This window comes from Uranotaenia lowii, chromosome 2 (genome assembly GCF_029784155.1).
Source record: "Uranotaenia lowii strain MFRU-FL chromosome 2, ASM2978415v1, whole genome shotgun sequence".
NCBI classification, from domain to species: domain Eukaryota; kingdom Metazoa; phylum Arthropoda; class Insecta; order Diptera; family Culicidae; genus Uranotaenia; species Uranotaenia lowii.
This window is the reverse complement of record NC_073692.1, coordinates 204,856,905-204,877,699: the sequence shown is the minus strand read 5'-3', so window position 1 is coordinate 204,877,699 and position 20,795 is coordinate 204,856,905. Positions and strand designations below refer to the sequence as shown.

Sequence of the window (20,795 nt, the reverse complement as noted above, 5' to 3'; positions counted from 1 at the left end):
TCCGCACATCGGGCATGTGCCTGTGCTCGTAGCAGAAGATATCTTCCTCTAATAAGACCGAGATGGGCATGACCCCTGCCACAACATCAGCAGCTACCGAGGACACCGTTCGGTATGCGCTGATTACTCGCAGGTTCATCAGCCGCTGTACACTGCAGAGCTTTTGCAGGTTACACTGCCTGCTCAGGGCTGCCTTCCAGGCTGCCACTCTGTACCGCAGAATGGACGAGGTCACACTCGCCAGGGCCCTCCTTCTGCTGCAGCGGATCGCCGAGTTATTCAAAACGGCCCGTGAGAGGGCTGCTGTCGCCATTGCCGCTCTTCTACAGGCGTAGTCGACGTAGGCCGTAAAGCTTAGCTGGTCGTAGATCATCATCCCCAGGTACGTGATCGCACGCTTGGATTCGATTGCGCACGGTCCATCTGCAATCGTCCCTGATTGTGCTGAAATCAGGTTGGTGATCAGCATCATCTCGGTCTTGTGGTGGGCCAGACGCAAGCTCCAACTTTCCACCTTCTCAATCGCTACTGTGGCGAGTAGCTGGACTTCACTGGTTCATGGACCCGATGCCAGGAAAACCACGTCGTTGGCGAATCCCACAAGTCTCACTCCCGTGGGGTAACGCAGTCCCAGCAGTTAATCGTAGACAATGTTCCACGATACCGGGTCAAGTATCGATTCTTGTTGAAGGCGTTCTTCACGTCAAGGGTTAACACTACTCAATACCGGTCTCCTCTCCTTTTCTTAACCGAACTGATTATCGGATGGGCCTTTCGCACTTTCGGTGTAGAGCTGGATCCGGCTCTGGACCACCTTCTCTAGCATTTTTTCCAGCAGTATCCAGGAGACATATCGGGCGATATGCTGATGGGTCACCTGGTGGCTTGCCCGGTTTTGGCAGAAGAACCAATCGCTGCGGCTTCCACATTTCTGGGAAGACCCTTTCATCCACGTACTGTTGCAGTGATGACCGGAACATTTCTACACTGCTACACTGGAACACTGATTAGGGATACCATCCGGACCCGTAGCTTTGTTTAACTGGAGGGACTTAGCGATGTCGCGCAGTTCCTCCAGTAAAATCTGCTCTTCTTCATTCGTATCCCTGTCGTATGGGAACCTCGGCCATGTAACTTCCCCGTGCTGTGGGAACAGCTCGTTGACGATTTCTTGCAGCTTGTTCGGACACAATTCCTGTGGCGCACACATCTGTACGCATCTGTCTCAAGACATCTGCGCATCTGGCTTCAGGTGCCTTGACGACGTTACCAGCAAACAAAAGTCCGCCCTCGGTTTGGGCGAAGGCATTGACTTCCATTAAAAACTCAAGGATGATGGCTACACTGATTAATTTGAAAAACGGTATATACCTTGAAAGATTTTTCATCACATTGGCTACCAATATTTTAGAGTCTGGACCATGGTAGAGAAAATTTTAGGGAGTAACTTCCTTGAATCGTGTTTATTTTACAAAGCATTTAGGACGAAATGCCACCTTTCACTCTCGGTTTTGGTTTAACTATGGTCATGTTTGTCTCTATTCTCATCAACATATCGTCGTTTATCATGAACAAGTATTCGTCCTTTCGCGTGGAATCACTAGCGTCCAATCTAGTCCAGTAATTCTTTATTACAATGAAATGATTCTTACTTTCATGAATATCCAGGTTTGGCCAGTTCTTTTGAACGTGGGACTATTCCACGATTTATGTGCTCACTATTGAGAAAATAATTTAGGTTTCAGTGTCACAATATTTTGTTGCAATGATCAACCCATGAAATATTTCGTCCCTCCACAGAACTGCCGCAACAACACCGGCGGTGATCACTGCGAGGTGTGCGCCGAAGGCTACTACGGCAGCCCGAACTTCGGTTCCTGCGAAGCCTGTCCCTGTCCGGAAACACGCAAGAACTTTGCCAAGGGATGCCACGTCAGTGGCAACGAGGTCAGCTGCATCTGTAAGCCGGGCTACACCGGAGTGCTGTGCGAGTCCTGCTCCAAGGGCTACTACGGATCACCGGAACGGGACGATGGACGGTGCGAGTTTTGCGATTGCAACCGGGAGGGAAGCCTGTCGGACGAATGTGATAGCAACAGTGGACAGTGTCGATGCAAACCGGGAATAAAGGGGCGCAAGTGCGATCGCTGCGAACTGCCGAAACACATCGTCAAGAATCACAAGTGTAAACGTACGTTATTGTAATGTTAGATATCTGAAGAGTGTGATAGTATAGCTTACTGTTTCTGTTACAGCATGCGATAACTGTACCGTAATTTTAATCGACGACTTAACCGAGCTAACGAATCGGATGGATCGCGAAACGGCCCACATCGATATAAACGGAATTCCTGCTCCATGGATCGAGCTGGAGAAATACCAATTGGCATCTGAGACCCTAGGTAAAGCTGTTGGAGACCTTATAGACATGAAAGACCGCCTAGTGAACTTCGACCATTCGATCATCGATAGCGTAAGTTAATAAACAATTTTAATTTATCATATCAAGGACTAATTTATCTTCGTTCCAGCTCAAACGTAACTCTACCCGGTTGAACAAACGACTGAACAAACTTTCCAACCGAGCGGATGAGTCCCAAAATATCGGTGTCATCAAACTGCAAGAGCGCGTTGCAGCAACGATGAACGATATCAACGAAATGAAGGCTGATGCTCAGAAAACGATCCGGGTCCTGCAGGACTACAGCAAGGGCGATCAACATATGAAGCTACCGATAGCGTTGGAAGAAGCCAATCGGTTGTTGGCCGAGATCAAGTTTATGTATGAAAATAAAGTTGAACCCAAGGACGAGGTCATGCAGTGTGTGCTGAATCAGTTTACTCATTGGAGTAACATGTCGGATATTGTGACAAGGCAGAACAAACGTCTGGATTATTTGAAATCTGAAGTTTTCGGTGTACGTGATCGATTGGATGATTTCGATCGGTTTAACAAGCAAGTTTTCAATAACGTTACGCTGGCGGAAAGTTTTGCATCTAAAAATCAAAGAAACTTGGCAGATTTGGAACGAAAGTTGAATCACGCAACTGAGATGAAAGATGAAGTAAGCAACTTTTTAGACTTCGACATTATCGCCGACAGCAATGTTAAGATAGAAGAGCTACAAGATGACTACAACCAATTGAAACAGGATAAAGAGAACTTAAATGCTTTGAACAATGAACTTGAATCCAGCATCACGGAGTTCAGTACCAGGTACGAAGTCCTCATGAACAATGATATCCCGGCTGCCATACAACATGCTCATAAACTCAAAAAGGAATCAGATGAATTTCAAAAACTTTTTAAAGACACCGAAGATGGTGCTGCCAATGCCATGAAAGCCAGCCTAGCTTACGGAAATATAATAACAGCAATCGACAATGCTCAGGAACTTGCTGATAAAGCAACTGATAGTGCCAAAGCTGCAAACAATAAAGTCAAGCCACTCGGGGATATTTCTCTGGAAGAAAGGAGTTTACATGCTCTTAATGTTTCTACGAATATAGAAAAGAGAGCACTCAAAGAGCTAGAAAAGGCAAAAGAGTTGGACGAAGTAATGAAAGACAAAGAGAACCAGGTTGGAAGCCTTCAGTATAAACTTCGATTGGCTGGTGTGGATAACAATAAAATTCTGGAAGATCTAGGCAATGTTAAACGGGGAGAATCTTTGAAGAAGCTGCAACAAACCATTGATCAGTCCAGTATTGTATCACAGCAGATGAAAGTTGTACGTGAGGAAGCTGTAGCTCAGAACAGCGATGTATACAAATTGAAGCTTAGGTTAAAGAATCTGGAACCGGAATGGGATATCAAATTTGGGAAGGCCGAAGAAAATGTGACCCAATCACTGGGTAATATCCACAATGCGAAAAAAGAACTGCAAGGAGTCGAGAAGCTAGCCGGCATTCAAAGTGAAAAGTTCAAAGCATGGAACGCAACATTTTCGGCTCAGTTGCAGGAATTAAAGGACAAAATAGCTCGGGCCAAGCACGCTGCCGAAGGTATTCGAGTTTCTCTGGAGTCTCAACAAGAGTGTATGCGATCGTATGAGCCAGTTTCGTACGGTCCTTCCACAACAAACCGAATCCTTATGTCGGTGGCTCTCAACTCGGACAACCAAAACTCTCCTCTAATTTACATTCAAGGAGAGGAGCGTCGCTTCATGGCTCTGGAAATGAGACAACGTAAAATTCGTCTCATTTGGAACTTGGGAGAAGAAGTTGTCACAATAACTCATCCCACCGAGATTGCCCCCAGGGATCCAAAATACGACGATGCCTGGTATTTTATAGAAGCCAACAGAACCTTCAATTTGTGCAATCTCAATGTGCGCCGAATGACACACAGTGGTGTGTTAGTTCACACCAATGCAGTTTCGGGAGCTAGCAGTCCCAACTACTCAAAGCTCACCATGGGCCCGAGCAGTCGAATTTGGGTAGGGGGAGTTCCCCCGGAGCTGAGACCAGAATCACAGGAGCTTCTGCCCACCAAGGGGTTAGGAGTAACTCTAAGCCAGCTGTACGTAGACCAGCGGCAGATCGGTCTGTGGCACTTTACCTCAACCGAAGGCAACTGTGGTGGTGCCATGTTGGGACCCCAGGAAAGTTCTAGCGCGACCAGTGAGCGGCACTTCAATGGGGATGGGTATGCGGTTCTGCAGAAGTCCAACAGCCATCGCAGTAAGAATCAGTTCAGTTTGACGTTGAGCTTCAAAACGCTGGACGAGAATGCGTTAATTTTCTTGGCCCTGGATGAAGTTAATGTGAGTATTTATTTTAATTCAAAATTTGATATCAGAAGTTTAACTCGATAAAATGTTAGAAGATATTTACTTAGAAGCTCATGATGAAATGAAAAATGTATTAAACTTTCGCATTACCATTCGAATTTTCCAATGAACAGTTATCGTCAACTCAACCTATTTTTTTTAAATATTTTTCTATCTGCCACTTTTCAAAGCTGGTACGAGTGACTCTTTGTTGATGCCTTTGCTCTGTTGAAACATTATCAGTAACGAATTACACTCTACTAAAGCGATTGCTAATGCCATCAATACGCAAATGGCACAACCATGAGTTTCAACACCTTCCCCTAAATCGCATATTGAGATTGTTGACTGGTCCTTTGTGAGATCTAATGTATGGAAAACAACGTTTTTCAGGCACTCCTTCTTGTACATTTCGGAGTCCATGGTCTTGTTTTTCACAAAAACCGGGGTTTTTCATCCGCAGCTGCAAAACCTTGCCTTACTGGCCCGATAAGATCGTATTCCTTCGCAGAGACGAATTCTTCTGACGGTGCACTGGTCGGCATTGGATTTCTTGGCGATGTCATGGGCCGACTGCCCTGGGTTTACCTTGATCGTTCTCAATACCTTCAAATACAGTTTCCGATCCTTAGGTCCACTATAATGCTTAGTATGAACCTGCCGATCGATAGTACGCATCTCACGGAAACGTTTGAGAACGCTGCACACGGTCGGTTTGACCATTTTTGCAGATTTTGCGATTTTTGAACCCGACCACGTCGAGTTTTTGATGTGGGTGTCCAAAATTAATTTTCGTCTCGCAGCTTCCATCCCGTGTAACATTTTTGGAACAAAACGAATCGTCATGAAATTTTCAGCACTGATAGCACAAACAAAATACTTTCAAAACATTCCAGGATACGACAACTAGGAGCGCTGTGGTATAATAAACAATGCGTCCAGATTTAAGAAGATCCATGCTTTAGAGCTTCTCGGAGTAATGAACTCATTCCTCACCGTTTGAACGAAGGCATCGATCCGTTTCGGGCGACCGACATTCGCCCTAGAGGTTTTCTCCACCTCTTCCTCTACTAGTAGTGCTGCCATGTAGTGCTCTTACCACCTCTAGGACTGCGTTGTTTACCTCTGTAAAAAGAGCCATAGCCTTTACAAGCTTGTCTTTGACCTCCTTATGAATGTTTTGCTGCTCAAAACCAAGCTAGTCAATGCCTTCATTTCTGTCATCGCTTGCTTCATTGCCTTCGGCACAGGAACTTGCTCCTTCTTCGGAGAGCACAGGCTCTTTTCCTTCTTCCGCTATGGAGCCTTCTGGAGTTTCTACCAGTTGGACAGCAAGCTGCCAAACTGGAGATTGCCGTAGACAAGAGGTGATATAACCACTACCCAAAGGTTGGGTGTATGGGGTCTCAAAATGACATTTTCTACTGTTCGCCAGCTCAATTCCACCTCTAAGAAAGGTCATTATTGGAGTAGAGACTAACTTGTGGGTTTGGTGATAAAATACTGAAAAAAAATGGTGAAATTCGAAATACTTTTTGAGCTTATATGTCTTGTTATTGATTCGAAGCTGTATATCATAAACTAGCCTAATAATAGAGTTTTTTTTAAAATTGTTTCATAGTTTACTCCAACATTATGTTTAGATAAAATCGTTACTTGAATCTTCATCTATGGGACACATTCAAATCAGTATAAAGTAATTCAAAATAACTTTCACTCTTTTTATTCTCCCATTTCAGAACCGTTCCATCTCGCTAACGCTCTACCAGGGCCGGCTGGTGTTCCGGGTGGACTACGGTAGCGATTCGAAGCTGGAAATCAACACCACCAACAAGTACAACAGCGGCCAGTGGGTCGTTGTGGAAGCGGCCCGTTCCTTCTCCAAAGGCAGTTCGGAAAATGCCATCCTGAAGGTGGACAGCCGCGAAGAGATCCGCGGAGCCCCAACGAAGCCAATCAACTCGGGAATGTTGCCCAACTTGGGTAATGAATACTATTTAGGGGGTGTGCCTCCAGGTTTTAAGTCCGGAACCACCAAAGCACCGGGAGCTGATCACGCTTTCCTGGGTTGCTTAAAGGGAGTTCAAATTACCGGGGTCTCTTATGATCCATTGGATAGCTCGAAGCACTTTGGAATAGAGGGGTCTTGTGTGGACACGATTAGTCGGGCTGGATTCTATGGAAATGGCTACGTAGAATTTGCATCGCACAGTTTACGGAAGCAGTCTAACTTTGGGTTCGTTTTCCGAACGTTGGAGCCGAATTGTTCTTTGTTGGTAGCCGGATTCCCTTCGAGCTTGCAGAATGAGTTTGATTCCAAGGATCTGCGAGGAAATTATTCCGTTTTCCTGTATGAAGGTCGGTTGAATCTCTGGGTGGACTCGGGAGCCGGGCGTATTGAAATCGAGTCTAACAACACACTGAATGATGGAGAATATCACGTGATAAGTGTGGTCAAAACAGGTCGTCGATTGGAGTTGCGAGTTGATGATGAATCCCAGGGTACGAAGGCTCTGCCAAAGACTCAACCCTTGGTGAACTTGCCCGGTGAAGCTGGAGGTCTATTTTTGGGAGGTCTTCCGGATGACGTGGCTTTCGACAGTCTTTCGAAATCGTTTGGAGGTTTGAAGGGCGTGATCGCCAATGTAGTGTTCAATAATAAGGTGATCTCGTTTGATCAAGCTCTGAGCTTTACAAATGTTCAAATGGGAAGATCTGGCCCTAATATGGGTTCGAACATCTTACATACTGCGCTAATGAAAACTGAGCCAATTGGGAGAAGCTTCAAACCACCTCCAGAGGGATGCAACAGAGTAAGTGATAAACAGTTGTTTGATAGTTTCGAAGCAGGGTTTTAACGCCTACAATTAACCTCTTTCGACTATTTCTGTACTTACAGAGTGTTGATATTGATACTAACGGTTGTTAGCAACGTGAGCTCGAACTTGGCTCATCGTCTCTCGTAGTTTCACTGGTTCTGCATGGCCTTTCATTTATTTTTATTTTTCAAGTGTTCACTTTTTTTTTAGTTTTAGTTCATTCGATTTAGTTACTTAAGTTCTATCATACAAAACTTTAGTTTATCTTTTTGGTGGAGGAAGTACGGTCGAAGTTTAAGTTCGATATCACTGTATACATTCAGTAGCCTTACAACAGTTCAATTAATACACAATTGGGTGTCTCTTATCTGGTACTACTAAAATCGGCACTAATTCCACACGCTTAGCAATGTAACCAAAGGTAAACTAGTGACATTTGTTATCTCAGCTTTGGAACTGGGATCTTAAATCTAATAATACTATTTGCTTGACGTCGTCTAGGTTGGAAGTTATTCGTATGAACCCAATGCCTTCAAATACGGCGACAAACCTCAGAGTCACTCGATTGTAAACGTAGCTGCCCGTCATCTTTGGCAAAGGAACTTCGACATCCAGTTCGATTTTCGAACGTTCTATCCTAATGGAGTGCTGTTTGTAGCACTGGTAAGTAGCAAAATTGACCTTCCCTTCTATCTCCTGAACTCCTTTACCATTACCATCAAAATTCCAGGGCTCGAAAGAGAAAGCAAAACACTACATCACCCTGGCCCTCAAGGACGGCTCACTGATTCTAACAGTTCGAGGCCGCAAACGAGAACAACTTGTGCTACCGGTCAAGCTGAACGACGGCCAGTGGCACCACGTGTCTCTCAGTAGTATTCGCAAGAAGGCCACCCTAAGTGTCCATACTGGAGCGCATCCGGCTCACCTGGGTCAAGATAGCCTAAGCTCGGCCCAAATCAAACTACCAAAGAAGCTGAATGCATCCAACAATCTGTTCGTGGGAGGCATTCCGGATGAAACGCTGCTGCCGAAGGATTTGCAACCGAAGCCGGAGGAGTTCAAGGGATGCCTGCGGAAGTTCTCGGTCAACAACAATACCCAGGATCTGGCTCGGCCGGGTCGGCACATGAACGTGGGTCAATGCTTCCCTCGGATCGAACAGGGTTCCTACTTTCCGGGCGATGCGTATGCCATCTATAGTAAGTTGTTCGATGTGGTGACACTCTTGGCTGAGATTGATTACTAATAATTTGAACAATTTTAGAACGCAACTTCAACATCGGCAAATTTATGGACGTCGATTTGCAGCTGAGAACTTCCGAGGTGAATGGGATCCTGATGAGTGTGGCTGATCCGATCAACGGGTTTCCGGCGTTTTCACTTGAAATATCTAATGGGAACGTAAGTACAGTTTGATACTTTTATCTTGTAGGTATTAAATACATATTGAATTCAACTTTCCATCCTACAAATGTTAAACAATAAGTTGTATAAAAACATTAAATTTCATGGTTAGGTTGTTTATTTCTTGTTCTTGGGGCTTCAAAATCATCGTTTCCATTTAAGGGATAAATGAAGACATTTGTTCCCTAGGTAGACATGATTATTCATACACATATTGCTCCTGAGATCTATAATAGAAATTAAATTCACTGCTTATGTATTTAAAAAATTCTGTTATTTTAAACACATTTTAAAATTATTGTGATTTAAGAAAAATTTTGATTTTAAAATATTATTAAAGATTTCAAATATAAATAAATTTTACCAAAATTTTCTCAAAATTCGACAATAGTTACTGAATTTACCATATTTTTAACGCTATGTTAAGTTGTAAAACTTTTCAATATTTTTTTAAAATTAGTAGATGTATATAAATTTGATCCCTCAATTTTTAAAGCAAAAAATCTGTTTTCTAAAATTAACCCCAAGAATAAGTGACAAGGCAGTTCCATGATCTTATTACAAAGCGATGTCAAACACAATTAACTGATTATTATAATATTTGACTTGGAAAAATTCAATTGGATTTCAATCTCAACTCAGCTCATTAATGAGAGTAAGAGTTCATAGCCTTGTATAAAGTGATATCGAAAAAGAAATAAAAGATTATTATTTGTTTCGGCAGCTTTGAACCGTATGATAGCAAGCAAACTTAAGAAACAAGTTTCTTAAACTGAAGAGCTTTGTAACGAAGATCAATTTAGACTATTAATATCAAATACAGTTTCCCACGTTTTCCCAAAAAGGTTCAAAACTTCTTAAAAGTCATGAAGTACATCTATGCTCAAGAATAGACATCACCTGTTGTTCTTGGATTTTGAACACAAATACCATATTAAACATTCTGACATTTTATATAATCGAGAATTTTAATGAAAATATATTTTAAAAACAGTCTTTCTGACGGTTGCCAGAAAACTGAGAAATTGTGTAACATTGTTACAAAATGATAGAATGTTTTAAGGTTTGTTGTAAAATTTTTACGGCAAACATTAGAGCTTTCTCTACGTTTGATTGGCAAACTTTCTCCTTGGAACATTCAAGTCGAGACATAGTTGCTCAATTTGTAAGCAGAAAGTTTAGTTCCGTCGTAGTTAGTATTTGCGCCCCTAGTGGTGGGAGTTAGAACCACAATTTAATAACTGATCGCCGTTCAATCATCCAGTTCACCGGGTTAACGGAAATTATGGCCATCTCCAATGATGATGGATCGGATAATACTTTTAATGTTTTTATACATTTCATGTGTTAGTGGGCTACGGTTAAAATTAGACTTTCCGGGGGTCAAGAACCTTCATTTGCCAATAATTTGTCTTTCTCGATTTGATCGGCAGGCAGTTGACACGTTAGTCAAGTGTAAGATTAGCCAAAAGTAATTTGTGCGACTCCAAACTGTGATAAGTGATCAATACTGAAATTCACAAAGTGAGCTACGGGTTTTTAGAAAACTATTTTGATTGCGGTGCTAATTAAAATCAATATATAGTTACAGAAACCAATCGAGAAAAAATACGGCTGAGTGACAAAAGCCACATCAACGTCACTCTATTTATTCGGTTCGGGCGATCTGCGTCCAAACTCCACGTGAGAAGCCAAAAGTCCCGCTTAGATTCAGATTCTGTAAAAATTACCTCATTAGTGGCAGGAACCGAAACCGGTTGTCCTCGTCGACGACCTGGCGAGATTTGTTGCGGTTAGGAAATCGTGAGTCATAAGAAAATTAATACTTTGTGAACAAAAACTAATGTACAAAAAAATCTAGGGTCAGGTACTGGAATCGAACCCAGATCATCCAGCAGGGTGAAGATTCATCGGTTTTCATCCAATAAGGTAATTTGATGAAAAATTAGCTTAATCTATTTGAATTCTGATCTCCATGTCGGTTTGGTAATTGGTTCGTGTATCTATACTTGAAGGAATATCCTTCAAGCGAAGGTGCTACTGGTGGGTGCAGGAAGTGACGGTCAGCCAGATTGCCACTCTCCAGGGATTGGTCCCGTTACCCCAGGGTCAGTGATCAACCTCCCGCGCATTCACGGGCCCAGGTGGACACGTCTGTCCACTTAAGGTCATCAGGTCGTCAATTGCCTCGTGATCTTCAGGAGCCCGAATCCCGTGGTGCTAACCGTTGGCGAAGCACAGTCAACCAGACATCGCAGTTAGCCGAGACACACCTTCACCCTCGGAGAAAACTGACAGCATCCAACTTAGCAGTCACCAGGAGATATCTTGCTGCTCAATTAAGGTCATATCTTTCTGTATTGTGTCTGTAAATAGCTGCGGTCGATAGAGAAGCACCACATATGAAGTATTTTTGTACACTTGGCTAAATCTAAAAATAATCGCCGGTGCGCCGGTAATACAGTTCAAATTCGATAGGTGGGATCCCAAAGAAAATGTTAAGGCCTAGGAAGCAGGAAAATAAATTTTGTAACTTCTAATTTTCAGCTGTTTGTCGATCGAAGAGAGGAAGGGAAATTATTGCTAGTTTTGCGACGCGTTTTTGTTTTGTCCCGTTGGAAGATTCTTTCCGTTAATTCGGGCGTAATTGGGTCTTGGATAGCGATTGGTTCGGGTTGATTTATTTTGAAGGACTCGCCTTGAGGAGTCTAGCCGGGCACGAACGGAAATTGCTGCTTCACATACGAGTACGATTGGCTCGGCTCGTTTGGCGCTAAGTGAAGGCAGTTGATCAATCGGACGATCAGCAAAATTCGAGAACCGTTACAATTGCAAAATGATGAAAAGTTAAAAAAAAACAGCTACTTTTGAAAATTCGTCAAAAATTCTGTGTATCGTATTTTGACAATACATAAATTCAAAATTGATCCAAATTACGTCAACTTTTAATTCCTCGTTTCAAAATTTATCTGGTTCTTTGATTAAAAAGTACTATTTTCACAACCCTTTTTTCCATTTTTTGTGCTCATTATCTTAAAAAAATTTAAAAATATATATATCCTTATGTGCAACGTATAGTTTCTAATTTCGGCTTTTCGGGACAATAAGTGGAATTAATTTAAGCATTCCGTAGCTGATCTACTGTATTTTTTACGAAGCATGTTTTTAAGGATTTTTTTTCTTAGGCTTTGAATAACGGAAAACTGAAGTTTTGTAGGTGTATAATAACTGTAAAACATTTGAGTTACGTCACGAGGTTTCCAGAACTATATATTTTTTAAAAATCGGTTGAGAAACTAGAGAGATATAGTGGTTTTAAGCGAGGAGTGTCAAATTGACACTCAAAGTCTAATTAGGGAGTTTTTTTCCTTGATTTTCAGGATGCTTCCATAATGTAAGTAAGAATATAAAAAAAATCTCCTAGTTTTCATTCAGCCGAGCATTGTACTTAAAATTATAATCACAAAAATTACGGCGATTTAAATCGTATAACAGAATAAAAGTAATGATGCACGATTAAAGATTTCCAGAATTACTTGAGGGTATCCCAAAAAATCCAAAAAGCTTGTTCTAAAATCCAGAAAATAGGTTTCAATTAATATAGTACCTATATTTGATATCTCTTTTTTTTTTCATAATAATTTCATCACTTTTGTAGAATAAGTAATCTCGAAAGATGATGATGAAAATGAATGACAATCATAATTTCATTCCATTTTTTTTTATTTTTGATATTTTTGTAAAAAAATCCTAGACTGAAATAACTAATTGAATTTTAAAATGCAAAAAACATGCAGAAACTCCTTCAATTGGAATGGACAATAGCCTTCAAGATTTATTATCACGCATTCAATCTCAGATTATTGTTTATGTATGTTATCTGTGTTTTGTTGGTGATTCAGTAATTCCTTTTGCAAATAGTCTACTAGAAAAATAACACTCAAGTACAATAATATAAAAATAAGAGTAAACATAATTTAGGGTGTTTGAAGAATTTTTGTTAAAAGAAAATTTATGGAAGAAAAACACTATAATATTGTATTTAGTTGGAATTGATTATCGATACATTTAGAATAAATTAAAGTGTTTATTTGATACGAAAACCTTGAAATTAACGATTATAATTAATCTTTATTGTCTCAGGTAAAGACTCAGTTTTGACATTATTATGTTCATAGAAATTCATTATTTCTCACAATTTAAATGTATTTTTAAATGGAATAATCTATGATTCAAGTTTTCTTTGATTTGATTAAAAATAAAGGACTTTGAATTTTGACTGGCATCTATGTCCAGAATAAGCTTTCGAAAATTTGACATCTTTACTTGTTTGCAAAATTTCATACAATGAGATTATTTTTGCATGTATGAGTGAAATATTTCATTTCGTGTTGTTGGTGTAAAAAGCAGAATTCAGAATTCAGCTCAATTTTTTTCTACAGGAAATGTTTCAATGAATTGATTAAAAATGTGAATCAAGACATAATTACACAGAAAAATAATGAACTAAATCACTTATTTTGAAATCCAAAGCTTGAGTTCGTTACAGAAAAGCCGCAGATTGATCTCAAGGGCTTCGCACCAAACGTCTTCCTTTGCCAATATATTTCGAAGAAAAAACACATTTTATAGACACTTTTTTTTATGTACCTTTACGTTTTCACGATAGAAAACCTCCGCACCAAGGCCGTGCGAGGGGGGGAGGGGTTAGGGGTTTAACCCCCCAACGGAGATTTTTTTGAAGAAAAATTTTCAACGTAGTAAAAGGAAATTACTTGATCTTAAAACAGGCATGTCAAACTCGTTTAAGTGTGCGGGGCGCATTAAAAATCTTTCATTTCCAAAAATTATATTATTTCCTCTCGTAGCAAAAAAAAATCTTTTTTTATATTTTGTGGCAGGTAAGCCAGCGTACTTCTGTGTAGTAGGGAATTTTGTGATAATTTAAGACGGGGCTACGCGGGCCGCATTGACCAAGGCCACGGGCCGCATGCGGCCCCTGAACCCCCAGTTTGACATGCCTGTCTTAAAAGTTGTTAAATAAGTGTTAACAAGAAAATCAGAAATTTTTCTCCACTCCAAATTAGTCTCCACTCTCCCTACACTTGACATCGTTCACGAATTTAATTTAATTTTTTACTGTGAATTTAGATTTGCAGTTTAATCAACATTTTGTACTTGTACTCTAAACTTGAGATTCAAAAACACTACCTCGTCTTTAGAATGGGTTTTATTGAGAAGTGTTACGAAACAAATTTAGCGTTTGAAACTAATTTTATACATTAACAGCCATGTATCATGACTCATGATGGTCATCAGAATTATCAAAATAAAATCTAAAACCTAAAAAACGAAAAATTTTGATTAACAAAACATCGTGCGATATGATATGAAATATTCTTAAAAAAAAACCAATTACAGTCTCAATTTTATTTTGTGTTTCTTGTTCTTCTAAATGCTCAACATCACATTCGAAAGCGATGAACGAAGTTTAAAATCAAATTGAGTTTTAGATATTTTTAAAGCAAAAAACTTATCGTTTTGCAGGTTTGAACAAATTTGGTTAAATTAATTCATTTTTTTTTTTCTAAACTTTATTTAGTAATGTCAGAAATACTTATAAAATTATGTTTCCAAATTTTTCAAAACTGTAGAATTCAAATTTTTTGGATCATGCATCATCATCTTTAAAATACTATTCCTTAATTGAATTCAAAAAATAAAAAACCAAATCAAAATCAGGGTTTTCTATAACGTTGATTAGTTATCATCAGTTATCAATGATTGATTCCACCTAAAACTGATACATTTTAAAGTTTATAAACTCCAGATAACTAAACGCAAGGTTATTATTATTATTATTATTATTAATATTTATTAAAGACCCTTTAACAATTGTCATTCGGGTCAAAGTTAAACGCAAGGTGATAGAAAAAATTTGATAAATAGTGCGCTTAAATTCACTAAATCATCCTTAATATTATTTCTTTGAGTCAATTAAATTCTTTCAATAAGTTTTTAAAATGGTTAGACAAGTTTATTATGAAAAATCTTCTAAAATGTTAAAAGACTTATCATTTTCTTCTTCATATTTTGTTTTAATTTTCAAATAAAACTATTCAAACTTTATGAAATATTTTTTATAAGTTTGTTTTTGTTTTTTTTTAAATTTTTTAAATAAGAAAAATACAGTTTTCACCTTCTGTACTTTCCAGGGCCCAATATTACAATAAAAACCGACAAAATATACAAAGCTTGAAATTTTAAACTTTAAAACCTTCGATTGAAAATTTTAAAACGTATAAATTTTTAAATTTTATTTCTTTTATTTTCATTATATTACACCTTTATTTTGATCGATCAAAATTTTTAATTTATCTTTAGAAATTTCGAAAAATATTTGAAGTAGCAACTTAAATGTTAAATTTCATTGCGCAATGTTAACTTAGGGGAGGAGCGGGCTAAATGCGCCTATTAAGCAGAACACTGGTTTAATCAAATATCACATCGAATATGTGTACAAAAACTTTATACACGTGTGCAGGCATCTGTTTTCTATAAAATTGAGTAATTTTTATGCTAATTTTTCTTCTGTTACCAAGAAAACGATTTTATTGTAAGTGTTGTCTAAAATGCCAAACCTCAAAACGTGCGGGCTAAATGCGCCTATTTATGTTTTGAACAAAATTTCTGTTTTTGGGCAATATTTTCATATAATTTCATTGAAACTGCTAGAAAGTTATAATTTCCGTTCGACAAAGCTGAAGTTTTATAAAAATCTATGTATATAATAATTTTATGGAACAAAACAAAAGTGAGGGTTGCCAAACTATGGAGTCAGTTCATCCTTGAGAAAAACTTTATCAAATCTGTTTTTAGATCTTCAATTCTCTTTTAAGATGTTATTCAGAGCTTAGATTTGAAAGTTCAGTGATAAAAATCATTTATTTATTCTATTTAACCTGTTATTTTAGGATGGAGGCATTTTACAAACATAATGGGGGTAAACAAAAACACTCTATTATTCCACTATATAATCATTATTAAACGTCCACAAAAGCTGAAATATGCTTAATTTCTTAAGTTCATTTGAGTAAGAAACAAAAATCATCCTAGTTTTTGTTTTCAACTTCCTTACGTATAATTTTTAAAATTCGAAATATTACATCAAAATGTATCAAAACCTTGTATGATTTTTTAAAATTTTTTGAGTTTGTAAATTTATAAAATTCTTTTTTGCTTTATGTTCTAAGCGTATCACCTTCATAATGCATTGGTCAGATAAGCTGTCTTGTCAGCCATTTCATCAAACAGCCGTAGGGTCATTTAACCCGATAGGCCCATTTAGGAAACCTTTCCCCTAAATAAAAAATTCCAGCGCGTCAGCAGGGTTTTGAATATTTCTTTTTATGCTTTTTTTTTTGTCAAAGTTTGACACAAATATACTCAAAAATAAAATTATCGTCATTTTTCTGTGTTTTGTAAAGTTAGGCACCCCGAGTTTTGTCTCAAAAATTCTGGAAAGCCTTGTCAGTGGAAGCTGTATTGTGCTGCAAAAAATTCTCACTGCGTCGCGTCAGCGTTTTAGTACTCAACGACAGCGTTGACAGCTGACGCGACGCGACATCCGAAGTGTTATTGCGCGGGCAGATTTTACTCCTCAACATAGGAAGTCTGTTTTCTTTACAAACGACGCTTCTCAGCATCGAAAGACGCATACCTAGTTTGTTTTTCTTTCCCTCTACAGTGATCAGATATTTTCTGAGTTACTATCGGTAACCATCATACAATCATCATTCGTTCTTGATTAAAACATTGCGCGAAGACGGCGTCGTATCATTCGACGCCTTCTCGATTCGCAGACGATCATTTTTTTTTTTTTTTTTTTGTTTCGATTATAGTCGTTTTACCATCTTTCTGGCATTCGCGACTTTATCATCGTTACAGTTGGCGGATCGTTATTGAAAAACTTATCCGGTACAACTGTGTTCGATGTTTACTCTTGGGCTCGAACTCGCGGGCATCGGCTCAGGAGACAACGGACTTGCCAACTGAGCTATATCACAAGCCCGTACTGACGATCATGCTTCGCCACGAATGTTTCGTGAAGCAAAATGATTTTTACTTCTAGGAAAACAAGAGTTGCCCAAAAACTAAATCTAGGCCAATATTGGCTTATTTTTCTCTCAAGTTTTGTCAATTGTATGGGTCTTAGTCGTTATCCCGGGAATTGTTCTCCTAGTAGCATTTTTCTTTAAGGGTCTGAGTCTGGGCATTGATCAACATCATCGTCATCAATTCGCGCCGAATCAACTCGCAGACGAATGGATTCAGTTGCGAAGCCAATGATTGCTGGAGTAACGAATGACTGAAAATCGAGATGAGAAAATCAACAAGGAACCCAACAGAAACAGAACGAAAAATCATCGAACATAGTTTACTAAGACGGCGCTCTTCTGTTGCATGTTTTGATTCGTTCGTGAGTAAATGCTAAACAGCGTCGTTACTATGGTTGAATCGGTAACGATTTCAAATTTAGAAGTAAACGAAGCGATTATCAGTAAGCCTGTCTACAATATATATAATCTGAAATCTATCATAAAAATATTATTGAATCTATCATATCTACAGTTAAATCATTTATACCCTTATAGTTGAATGTACTTAAATCCCAGAAAACATTAAATCGCATTAAAAATTATAACTCAAGTCATTAAAAACGTTATGTGAATCGTAGATCCAACCAACACAAGTAAAAGGTCGTAAAAATCGTTATTCGAACTCGGAATAAATAGTTTAAATCGGATATGATAAAAAGTCCGCCATGTTTGCAGATTTTGAAGATGATTTCGTTCCTTTTCTTCTCCCGCGTAGTTTAAGTGAGAGAACAGCTTTCAGATTGATAAAATCAGATGGTGTATTTGCAAGAATTGCCCAATGACAAAAGCAGCAAATATTGTCGCTGGCAACGGTTCGCATGCGCTGAGAGAAAAAACTTGTACTCTCTTGCATTCTTTCTTTGTAGGTATATTGCCTCCACTTTGGTAGGTAAATGCAGTTTTTTCTAGTTTCATACGATCATTTTATAATGTATATGAAACGTATAACACAGTTGTTGAGAAATATATCTACAAAAATGTTTGCTGGGATCATTGTTGAAAGCAGAAGATCAATCAAACGATAAAAGTTGATTCCATTTTATTTATTGTTGAAAATACTATACTTTTCACTATAATATGGGTTGTGAGTTTACTTGGTTGATTCTTTATTTTTTTTCTTTCTATGCAACATAAAGTGTAAATGAGTATGTGACAGATTCCATATTAAGAGTTAACGCTTACAAATACAGAGATAGTTAACTTTCATAGAAGATCAATCATTAACCAAGTAACAGTCAATCCCATCATCTTCTCGGTTATCGAACAGTTAGAACCCTAAGATGGTAATCGCAGTGGCACTGCAGGTATGGGTCCTCGTACCTGTATTTGAAATTTTTGTTTTTTTTATTTTATTGGTATAAAATTTTGGCGGGAAAGTTAACATTAATGAGCTTTACTGAGCTAAGGCGGCAATTCCCAAACCAGTTGGGAAGAAGTTTCATTTGGGTTGGTGGGGAAAGTTCTCAAGTTAGAGGTTCAGTGAAGACGATTCCGCTCAGATTGTTCTCCCGCACGGGCTTAAAGAGAGAACACAGTCTTGTGGATCTCACTGCGACCAGCAGTGCAACCAGATTGCTCCAGTTCAGATGGTGTTTTTGTAAGAATTGTCCAAAGAGAGAATCAGCAAATACCTATTGTCGTTGGCAACGGTTTGCATTCGTTGAGAGCAAAAACTTGCATTTTCTTGCATCCTTTCAGTATGTACTAATAAGAAGCCGAATAACGTTTAATTCGTATAGTTCTTATCGCTTTAGATAAATGGTTAAACTATGTATGTTAATTGCCTCTATTTTGGTAGGTCAATCCTGTTTTTATTAGTTTCATATAATCATTTTATAATGTACATGAATCGTATAACAAAGTTGTTGAGGATTAAACCTCCAAAAAATGTTTTTGGGTGGTTCCAATATGTGTTACTTAACCTCTGAATTTGTTAATGTAACATGTACTTTTAGTTTATTGTTAAGTGATGATGAAAAAATTATTTATTTTTGATTGTTACCTCTTTTTCCAGGTCGTTCTCTCGATAGACGTCGGCGATGGTTACCCGATAAGGGTCCAGAGTACCCTTCCGTCCAAATTCACACTATGTGACAACCGATGGCACAATGTTTCCGCGTTGTACGAAGATCATCAGATAGTTCTAAGGGTGGACAACTATCCTCCGAATACGTTACTGGTTCAGTCGAACGAAGTCCTAAGGAGGGTGGCTACCAAAGCTCCACTCTACATTGGAGGATTGCCAGGTTTGTACACTTTAAGGGATTAATTTCCAAATCGTCTAAATAACGTCAATTTAAAACTTCATTCACAGATACGGCCTCCAGTGGAACTCTGCTGTTGCGGGAAAACTTCAAGGGATGCATCCGGAACGTGGTGATACGAAATGAGCGTAAAGATTGGACCGATATGGACAACCTTCACAATGTCCTGCTGAGTGAATGCTTAGCCATCAACTAGATTTATTTAGCTTCCCCTTCAAGACGATCACTCACCCACATTCGAAGCATCGTGTAAATAGTAGATTCATTTTTCTGTTTATCAAAGAACACTAACCAAGAGCATGTGAATACGCTTATTTAGAAGTCAGAAAACAGAAGAACTTAAAGAAGGTGCAAAAGTTCCTTCTCTGGAGCATAACATTGAGACATACCAAATAATGTATAATTTTTCAAACGACCCCGATAGAAAGCTGTATGAGGCTTCAACTTTCATGCTCTTTTTCATATACTAAATCCTTTTGAGATCAATCAATCGATCAAAAGGTGTCCAAAACCACCGAAAGCGGCTACTGAATCAATTTTTTCAACTAAACTGTGTAAAAATAGATATGACCAAAATACTGCCGTGATATGCCGAAGCGACGTAAATGTCATTTTTAATTTTCGCTATTAGAGTTCACATTTCGTTACAAATCCCGGGGAAGGAGAAAATGGGGAAAAAGAGAAAAACGCTCTTATTGTCGAGAATGGCATTTACGTAACTTCGGCATATCACGCGAGAATAGTCAAGAACAAAAAAGCTAGTATTAAGTATTTATTCGAGTTGCTTATCTCTGCGTCGAACCGGGCGCGGGACTTAAAACTGCCAATTTGTTAACTTTGGAAACTTTTACTTATACTAAAGTGAGGGCTGATTGTTAGAATCAGCTGGAAGATTCCTACTGACCTATTTATAAAAGAAAACTTTTTGTAAGCTGTTTAAGTAAGATAAACAATTGAAAAAAACCTATGCTGCCATAAAAAACATCAAATTACGAACCATTCAGTTCGTTAGGTTAAAACAATATTTATCAAAAGCATTAACTATTTAATTTAGCATAATTTTAGTATTGTAACGTTCCCACACAATTTTGTTCATAGAATTAGGGACAATAGTTGTGTCAATTTTGTACATATGGATAGATCTTTAATTCTACATTAACAAATCATCGGTTCGTAGTCTCTAGTGTTTTAGTTTTTTTTTAATTTCCAAAAAAACATATTTTATACATTTAAAAGCATAATCCCATGCAGTCGATGTTTCTGTGAAATGTATCAAAGCATAATGAAAGAAATAAATATTTGTTTTTAAAACCATTATCAGTTTTTAATCTGTTGACGTTTTTTAATTTCATCTACTATTTAATTGTTTGATTA

The 20,795-nt window shown here is 38.5% G+C and overlaps 1 protein-coding gene across 1 annotated transcript in view; it reads left to right on the top strand.

Moving 5' to 3' along the window:
* Positions 1–20,390, top strand: part of LOC129745984 (laminin subunit alpha-1) — a 394,883-nt gene extending 374,493 nt beyond the window's left edge. The window contains exons 11-19 of the mRNA XM_055739399.1: positions 1,801–2,191; positions 2,256–2,473; positions 2,532–4,766; positions 6,512–7,585; positions 8,093–8,254; positions 8,322–8,793; positions 8,859–8,995; positions 19,172–19,403; positions 19,472–20,390. Coding sequence (XP_055595374.1) covers positions 1,801–2,191; positions 2,256–2,473; positions 2,532–4,766; positions 6,512–7,585; positions 8,093–8,254; positions 8,322–8,793; positions 8,859–8,995; positions 19,172–19,403; positions 19,472–19,617 — 5,067 coding nt within the window. The 3' untranslated portion in view covers positions 19,618–20,390. The remainder of the gene's footprint in view (positions 1–1,800; positions 2,192–2,255; positions 2,474–2,531; positions 4,767–6,511; positions 7,586–8,092; positions 8,255–8,321; positions 8,794–8,858; positions 8,996–19,171; positions 19,404–19,471) is intronic.
* The last annotated feature ends 405 nt before the right edge of the window (positions 20,391–20,795 follow it).